General features: G+C 68.5%; 2 protein-coding genes across 2 annotated transcripts in view; both read right to left on the reverse strand.

Annotated features, from left to right (window-relative positions):
* Positions 1 to 5,758: 5,758 nt before the first annotated feature.
* Positions 5,759 to 6,554, reverse strand: CHLNCDRAFT_17675 (hypothetical protein; the record flags this gene model as incomplete). The annotated part of the gene is made up of 3 exons (XM_005848934.1): positions 5,759 to 5,937; positions 6,134 to 6,234; positions 6,382 to 6,554. Coding segments are annotated over 3 exons (453 nt in total), but the record flags the coding sequence as incomplete, so codon positions are not given.
* Positions 6,555 to 7,164: 610 nt separating this feature from the next.
* Positions 7,165 to 8,538, reverse strand: part of CHLNCDRAFT_35035 (hypothetical protein) — a gene marked incomplete at its 3' end in the record, with an annotated part of 4,348 nt that continues 2,974 nt past the window's right edge. Inside the window, exons 9-14 of the mRNA XM_005848935.1 lie at positions 8,448 to 8,531; positions 8,054 to 8,089; positions 7,838 to 7,858; positions 7,663 to 7,726; positions 7,318 to 7,373; positions 7,165 to 7,215 (exon numbers count right to left, since the gene is read on the reverse strand). Of these exons, the coding sequence (XP_005848997.1) occupies positions 7,165 to 7,215; positions 7,318 to 7,373; positions 7,663 to 7,726; positions 7,838 to 7,858; positions 8,054 to 8,089; positions 8,448 to 8,531 (312 nt within the window). The remainder of the gene's footprint in view (positions 7,216 to 7,317; positions 7,374 to 7,662; positions 7,727 to 7,837; positions 7,859 to 8,053; positions 8,090 to 8,447; positions 8,532 to 8,538) is intronic.

Genomic DNA, 8,538 nt, shown 5'->3' on the forward strand with positions numbered 1-8,538 from the left:
GGCTGGAGAGAGACGCCGGCCCTGCTGGCTGGCCCAGCGCGGCCGGCTGCTCACCCGGGCGCACACGGCCGCTGACAAATGGGCAGCAGCGGGTAGTGGGTGTGGCGTGCCAGTCCATGGCCTTTCCAGCAGCCCCTGTTGAACTCGCAAGTGGAGCTGCAGCTTGCATTGTAAATAGTAAATACAACGAAAGGGAGAGCGGTGCTGAGAGCCTGGGCAAGGGTTGTTTCCTTCCGCGGTGTGCTGTGGTAAGGGGGACAGGCTGCATCGAGACGAGTAGCAGCCGAGCTGGAGTAGGGGAAAGGAGGCGTTGGGGGACGAGGGGCCACCAGCCCCGCCCTGCGCCCCTCTGCCAGGTGAGGCCTCTCCTCAGCTGCAACGCCAGAGTGGCGCAGCGCTGCAGCGGCCCCCACGCTGTGTCGCAGCCGGCCTGCCCTGACTCATCCTTCTGTCTGCTGGCCTGCGTGCCTCCTGTCTGCAGGTGCGGGCACTGCAGCGAGGCCTGCAGCCACGCCCATAAGAAGGCGCACAAGCCCAAGTGCCGGCGCTGCGCTGGCTTCCTTTTCGTCGGTGTTGCGCGGCCACGTGGGGACGCACGCTGTAGCGCCAGCGGCCGGTGTGCCAGCAGCGGCAACGGGGCACCAGGCAGCGCAGGGTGATCCTGGCTGCGGCGGCAGCGGTGGCAGGCCCGCGCTTGCTGGCAGAGGGTACGGATTGTGCTGGTTCACCTGATGGCGGCGGCTGGCGGGTGCCCACCCAGCGCAGCGGGGGCGGTGAGTGTGGGATGACTGCTGCTGGGTTTGCGCAGCGGCCTGCAGCCCCGAGCGGCATGCAGCAGAGGCACAGCACCTGTGTCGGGCCAGGAGATCTCGCCCGCTGCTCCATATGGGCTGTTTGCTGCACCCCAGTCGCCTGGGCGGGAAGCGGCGCCAGCCGGCCCAGCGTGCCTGTACCCCTAGCCCGCTTCGCGCGTTGTTTGCGTCAGACATGGATAAGAGGGGCCACCCGTTTTGGGAGACCTCCGCTGCAAAGCGGCAATGAGTGGGGCCATGCATGGGTGCCGCACATGGTGATGCGCCAGGGGAGAGGAAATCTTGAGGGGCCGTGCAGGCCTCCAACACGCACAAGTCGCTAAAAAGACCAGCACAGGCGAAGGGCGGATGTCCTTCCAACCGGGGAGCCCCATAAGCGTGCTGTTCAGTAGCCGCCTGTCACCCGGGCCACTGGCCCCTCCCGACCATAACAATCATACTTACCTGACTCGGGTGTGAAGGCGATCAAGCAGGCCTTCCACCGTCGGGCTGCGGTCTCGGCCTTGCACTTCGCCAGACCCGTCCGGTTGGCTGTCTTCGGGCGGCCAGGAGTTTAGTTTATTAAAGGCTGTTGTGGCGTACGCGCCCCTCGGCACCCCATCCACCATCTACCATACCATCTAATCATCCCACATCCACATCATCATCCAATATTCACAGTTGGATCTCCCGGGGGCGCACGAATCTGAAAATTGGATGGCAAAAATTTTCAATTACAACAAACAAATGCGTCGTAACTATGCGTCGTGACTTGCACTACTCTGGCTTGGGCGCTTGCGCATTGCTGCTTTTTAGTGGTTTGTTGTTTTTGTTGTGGGGTGAGTGTGGCGTGACCCACCAGCGCTGGCGCTCGGTAGCAGGTAAGGCACCGCATTACAAGGGCTTCGCCGGCGCAGTTTTTCTGTGTGACAGACTGCTGAGCATTGTGAACCGATTTCCCTCCGATCTTTTGGGGGGTCCGCTGGCCACGTGGCGCAGCACGCACTTCTCCTGAGGCTCAGACGCGCCCAAACAGGCTCCAAGGTCGCTCCAAGGAGGCTCCAAGGCACACCCAGCCGCAGCCACAGCCCCGCCCCCTCCGCCATCCCAGCCCCCTTGCCTCCCTGCCTCGGCCTGACCCCGCGGCCGCTCTCTCTCGCTGCATGGCAGCCCAGCACACGGTCCAGGAGCTCGGGGAGTTCCGGCACCGGGGGGCGGCGGCGGCGGCGGGCAAGGCGGTGGCACGGGAGCTGGTCAGCTCATACAACAGGGATGGCCAGGCCAGCCTCTTCCTCGGCGTGTCGATGGAGACCAACCTGAACAAAACGAACGCCTGGAAGATGCAGATTCGACGCCAGCACCTTCACGCCAGCACCTTCGTAAGTGCCGCCGCCGACCCTTGTTGCCGCCAGCCCGACGGCACCCATGCTTGCATGCCTGCTTCCCACCAGCCCTTGGCCTCACACCCACCCACAACACGCAGCACACACGCAGCGCACCCTTGCCCTCCTCCACCTGCTGCAGAAATGGGCCGCGTTCCCCGCCGAGGTGCAGGCAGCAGCCCACCACTTCATCCTCACCGCCAGCCCCGCCTCCATCAGCCGCCTGGTGACCCAGGAGCTGCCGGCGGCGGCGCCCGAGCAGCTGCGCCGCGTGCAGCGCCACGTGCGGGGGCAGTGGAGGCTGCTGGCGCCCGCGCGCCTGGCTTGGCAGCAGGAGGGACGGCAGCAGGCGCAGCAGGCCCCGCCACCGCAGGCGCACCGCCCGCAGGCGGCCCAGCCGCCGCCGCCGCCGCCGCCGCCGCAGCAGCAGCAGACCCCGCAGCAGCAGGCGCGGCGGCACCACGACCACCTCCGCGCTTTTGGCCCCGCCTACTGGCCTGCCTGGCGCTGCCTGGCGGGCACGCACCACCCGCCGCCGCCGCCGAGCAGGGCGAGGCGGCGGCAGCAGCAGCACCGCCCCGCACCGAGGCAGCCGTCCTGGCCGCCGCGGCGGAGAACGTGCCGCGCGAGCGGCGCTCCCCGCCGCAGGTGCTGGCCGGCCGCAACGCGCACGCTTACGAACGCATGCTGACGGTGGTCGGCATGCTGCGCCGCGGGCTGCTGGCGGAGCTGCCGGTGCCGCCGTCGCCCCGGCACCTGCTGCGCGGCCACACCCACGGCGAGCTGTGCCAGATGCTGGATGCGGAGGCGGCGGCTCTGGGGCTGGAGCACTGGCGCTGCGGCCACCTGGACCACGTCTGGCCCATCGCCCACACCGACGTGCTGGCGCTGGGGGAGGGCGGCATGGACTACGTGCTCTGCGCCCACAACTTGCGGGTGGTGCGCGGGTGAGCTGGTGCTGGGGGTGCGTGGTGGAGGGTGCGGTGGTGGTGGTGGCAGCCAGCCAGCCCCAGGCAGCCCCAGCCAGCCGTGGCGCTGCTGCCCTGCCGGCGGCGCCAGCAGAATGCAATGCCTGCCTGCTCCAACCCCGCACCGCCCTGCTGCAAAGATGCCACCCCAGCCAGCCACCCCAGCCAGCGTGTCAGCCCTGCTGGCACCACCCAGTCCCGCTCTCCCTCTCCTCCCTCGTCCACCTTTTCTCACTCCCTCTCTCCCCTCCCCTGGCGCCCGCAGGCCGGAAAACGCCGAGCGTGGCTGCGGCGGCTGCGCTTGCGTGCAGCGCCGGGCTGTGGACGGGCAGACGGCCTGGCGGAATGTGTACACCGGCGCGGAGATGCAGGAGAAGCCAGCGGTGAGCGGCTGCTGGGGTGTGGCGGCGGGGGGGCCCGGGGCAGCGGCTGCCGGTGCTGCCTGTGGGTGTGGCAGTCGCGTGCTTGCCTGCCTGCCCCTGCCTGCCTGCATCACCCCCGCGCGCTATACCACCCACTCACCTCTCTCCGCCGCCGCCCCTCCCCTGCCCGCACGCGGGGCGGCACATCGAGGAGGAGGCCAGGCAGCACTCAGCCGCCCACCTGGGGCAGCATGGGGACCGCCAGGCCCTGCGCGGCGCCTGCCACATGCGGCACCACCCGGGCGAGGGGTTTGAGACGGAGGGGCAGGCGGCCGACGTGTACCTGCAGCTCGTGCTGCTGCTGATCATCTACCTGGGCGCCGCCGCTCGCTTCCATGCAGGTACCGCGTGTACTGCCCTGCACTCACCGCCTTGTGCTGTCCTGCCCTGCCCTGACCTGACCCTGACCTGCTCCCCTGCCACCCTGACCTGCCCCCTGCCACCCTGCGCCACTGCAGATAAGCACCCCACCAGGCCCTCCCAAATCCTGGCAGGAGGCGCCTGCGGCGACGGCTCCTTCCCTAACCTGCCGTCGGGCGTGTTCTCCGGCCGGGCCCACCGCAGGCGCAGCGTCCTCCTCACCCGCCAGTTTGCCGAGGAGGTGGCGCCGACCGCGGTGGAGAGGATGAGGGAGGACTCGGCGGCGGCGGCGGCGGCGCGGCTGCAGCTCATCCCCGAGGATGCGGATTAGGGGGTGCTGGTGCAGCTGGCCCTGGACCTGCTGGAGGCTACAGACATCATGGGGGAGGGGGCGGCAGCCCAGCAGCAGCAGGCGGCAGAGGGCGGCGCCCCGCAGCAGGCGGCCGAAGCGGCGGCAGCCGAGGAGGCGCGGCAGGCGGCGGCCGATGCCGCTGCCGACTTCTGGGACAGCTGGCTGCCTGCCGCCGTGGAGGACGGCGAGGCGGTGGGCGAGGAGGCAGCGCGCTGGGGGGCGCCGCCAGAGGTGCAGGCGCGGGTGCGGCAGGCGCAGCAGGAGATGGAGGAGCAGCGGGAGCGGGCGCTGGCCATCAGGCACCTGCTGCTCACGCAGCTCCCCGACGCGATGGAGGACATGCTGGCCGCTCCCGGGGCGGCCTAGCATGTGGAGCGCCTGGAGGTCGCCGTGGAGCACTGGGCCTTCACGACAGAGAGCTTGGAGCTGAGCCTGCAGGACCCGGTGGCGGCTCTGTCGGCTGCAAGCAGCGCCGCCACCGGGACTGCAGTTGTTTATGGTTTGGATGGATGAGGCGGCGCTGGCGGGGCGGGAGCCGCGGGATGCGGCGGACCGGGCCGTGAAGGCCGCCGGCCAGCTTGAGCGCCTGCTGGACGAGGCGACAGGCTGGCTGGGAGGATGAGGACTGATGTTTCCTGACTTTCTGACTCGTCTGACTTGTCTGATTGCGCCATGTGTGATGCTGCCGCTTGTTGAGGTCCCAGTAGAGGTGGGAGGGGTGGCTTCAAGCAAGTTGCCACCGTGCAAAGGTCATGCTGTGTGCTGACGTGGCAGCCACCTGACCATTTCAAATGCTGGGTGGTGAGGGCAACGTGCCTCGCAACCCCATGCAGCCAGCCGACAGCTATCTGGCACATTGCGCCAGCTGGTGCAGGCAAAGGGAGTGTGAGCCGGCGGCAGCAATGACGACGAGGACGCAGCACTCGCGGCGGCACAACTCGTTTGCCTCATTTGCTGTGGGAGTTGGAGGCAGCCTTGATGTCGGTGTGAGGCAGCGGCGCACCGCCAGCACAAAAAGTTACAAGGTGGGAGCACACACAAGCGTGCACACGCCAGGATGCCATCAAAGGAGTGAAGTGGGGAGAGTGCAACCAAGGCATGGCTCGTGGGGCTGCAGTACAGCTGTAGAGGACACAGTTTTGTTTCAAGCATCGGCCTTGTCGCCAGTCTCCTGTTCCGGCAGCAGAGAGTTTTGAGCGGGGCGGCTCGTGCCGCGCTGGGCATCGGAGTCGCCCCCGCCGGCACCACGCTGGGCGCCACGGCGCATGCTGGCCAGGCGGGCCATCGGGCAGCCGCCGCCCGCGCCCCAGCCTCCCCAGCGGCCCCCGCCAGCGCCACGCCCCATTCCACCATGCCCCATCCCGCCGGAGCCGCCCCGCAGGCCACGGCCAGCCCCGCGGCCCATGCCGGGGCCCATGCCTGCCTCAGCCCACCACGAGCCGCCGCCGCCGCCGCCGCGCCCCATGCCGCAGGCCTCCCTGCTCTCCTGGTGCACCACCAGCAGGTTGGCCATGAACGTGAAGAAGCGCGCGAGGCGGAGGCGGGGGTCGGCGGCGATGGCGGGCGCCGCGTCCAGCGCCTCGCCGGCGTGCAGCAGCCAGCGGGCGGCGGTCTGGTTGGTGCAGGGGAAGCCGGCGTGGCGCCACATCAGCCGCGGGGGGCCTGCATGGAGCGGGGGGGTGGGCGGCGGCAGGGAGGGAGTGGGCATGCGCCTCTGCACCGGGCGCAGGCTGGCTGAGGCGAGCTGGGTGTGCAGCCCACCCGCTGGCAGCAGGCACCTGGACACCTGCATGCATTGCCCACCCAGCCACCCCCACCGCATGCATGCTGTCTCCCAGCTGGCCGCCGCCCCACCCACCCTTGCGCTCGCTGTAGACCGGCGGCCCGCCCAGGCGCTGCACCAGGAACTCGAACTGGTTCTGGACGGACTGCTCGATGGGGCGGTCCTTGAACAGGTCCCTGGGCGGAGGCAGGCAACAGGAGCTGATCAGGCAGGGAGTGCGGCGCTGGCCGCAGGGCTGGCAGAGCTCGTGGAGGGCATTGGGATCAGGCGTGGGGCGGGTGCTGGCCACAGCCTCCCCCACCCTCCCCTCCTCCCCAGCTCACCTGAACTCGTCCCACTCGTCCTGGTACACTCGAGCGTAGAAGTGGGTGGAGAACTGCTTGATGGCGGCCTCGCCCAGCTGGTCGTACAGCGGAGGGTCGGCGTCGTCGATGCTGAGCGCCTCGTCCAGCGTCAGCCCCGCCCGCGCCGCCGCCTTCGCCCACAGCTCGTCCATCACGGGGCACCTGCAGGCGGGGGAGGGGCGCGCCGGTGGTGGGAGAGAGTGATTGAGGCATCGCGGCCAGCGGTGCCGGCGCTCCCTCCAGGCACAACGCGGCGGCAGCCCCTGCCCTGTCGACGGGCCTGCGGCGATCCCCCGAGCCGGCCACGCGCTGCATGGAGCCCCACCCGTCGTCGCCCGCCGCAAGTCGCGCAGCCCAGACCAGGGTGAGGAGTTGGAGGAGCCGCATGTAGCCGTTCGACGCGCGGTTCTGGCTCTGAATGAATGTGGTGCAATGCGGGGTTGTTTTCGTTACGGTGCGCGAAAACACGCTGCGCATATCGTGAGGCATGAGCTCATCAGTACCAAAGCACCGCCCGCTTGGCGGCGCCACATCATCCATGTTGAAAGCGGGCGGCGCCCTTCGCACAGTCGATCCCTCTCTCTGCTGAACTAAGCATTTACATTAAATCTGTGCGTTAGCGGGCCTGGAAAGGTGCTGGGAGGAGAGGGAGCAGAGCAGCGGAAGAATACGGCAATGTGACGCTGGTGGGTGGTGGGGACGGCGGCGGACGCCGCGACTCGTGCGGCGGCCGGGGAGGCGCCAAAATTGCGATGGTCGAGCCTAGTACACCTCCACGTGCACCTGGTTCTTGTGCTTGAGGCCCTCGAACCACTGCAGCGCAGGCCACAGGGAGATCAGCGGCCGACCCGCTTTCCTGGGAGCAGCCATGCTGGCACATACGCCCCTAGCCACAAATACAAGCGCCCGCCTCACCTCTGCGTAGTTCAGGCCCTTGCCGGTGGCCACGCGCTCAAGCATCTCCAGGATGCCTGCAGCACGCCAGGGCAAGGCAGGCCAGCCAGCCCAATCAGGCCCTCACAGCACCGCAACGCAGAGGCGCGCGGCTGCCCGCTTCCCGCCGCACATGCCAGCTCGTGTGAGCCGGTGGCTGTCAAGCAAGGGCGAGCCCTAGGGTGCAGGGCACTCCTCAGACAGGGCTGGCAGGCACGAAAAGAGCCAGCAGCACGAAAACGGGGCTCCTGGGCCGCCCAGGTGTCGAAAAAGGCAACATTTCGCGGCATCCGGTCACCAATGGCGATCCCGGCGCGTTCGACCCACCTGGCATCATACCCTTGAGGCCGCAGAAATAGATATGTGCTCCGTTGTTCAGCAGATCGAACACCTGCAGGGCGAAAAATAAAGTGGGCGGGCAGAGGAAAAAGGGGGCGAAGCGGCGGCGCCACCTTGCGCCACCTTGGCGCCGCATGCCCGCGCTCCAGACGGCCCCACACACCTCATCAGAGTACTCCTCCACCTGCAGTCAGGCATTGAGAGGCAGTATTAGGGATTGGTGCTTGTGGGGAGCCAAGGAAAATACAAAAAATGTGTTTGTTCTGCTTTCTGTGCGCGGCGCGTCGCCGCCTGTGCGCGGTGCGCCGCCGCCCGCCCCCGCCGGCCACCCGCCAGGTGCGTTTCCTCGATTGTTTTCCAATTGGTTCCCCAGACCCACCTTGTCCTGGATGTACATCTTGCCACCACGGACGTTCTGCACAGGAAGGGTAGAATTGAATGCAGGTTGAAAGGGCGTCAGCAAAGAGCGGCAGCCGCCGCCGCCGCGCGCCGCGTCGGTCCCCGCTGTCGCCCGCGGCAGCCAGCGCTCCGGAACCACACCCGCAAAGCCTGCGGCCCCCACACGCAGCCCAAGACGCCACCCACGCCACCACAGGCGCCATGGCAAACCCAGCCCCTAACGAAGCATTTATCAACAAAGCGGCCCATCCAGCAGCAGCACCACCTCCAGCCCCAGCAAAGACCGCTTCCCCCTCCCAGCCTCCAACCACAGGCCCCAGCCGCCCCTCCCCATGCTCCCCCCACCAGCCACCCACCCACCCCAGCCCCCCCACCTGCTGCTCGCGCGACAGCGCGTAGTCGAGGCGGAACTGGTCGGGGTAAGCGGCCGCGCACGCCGCCATCTCCTCGTCGTACAACTTGGCG

Source organism: Chlorella variabilis (genome assembly GCF_000147415.1).
Source record: "Chlorella variabilis unplaced genomic scaffold CHLNCscaffold_7, whole genome shotgun sequence".
Classification (NCBI taxonomy): Eukaryota; Viridiplantae; Chlorophyta; class Trebouxiophyceae; order Chlorellales; family Chlorellaceae; genus Chlorella; species Chlorella variabilis.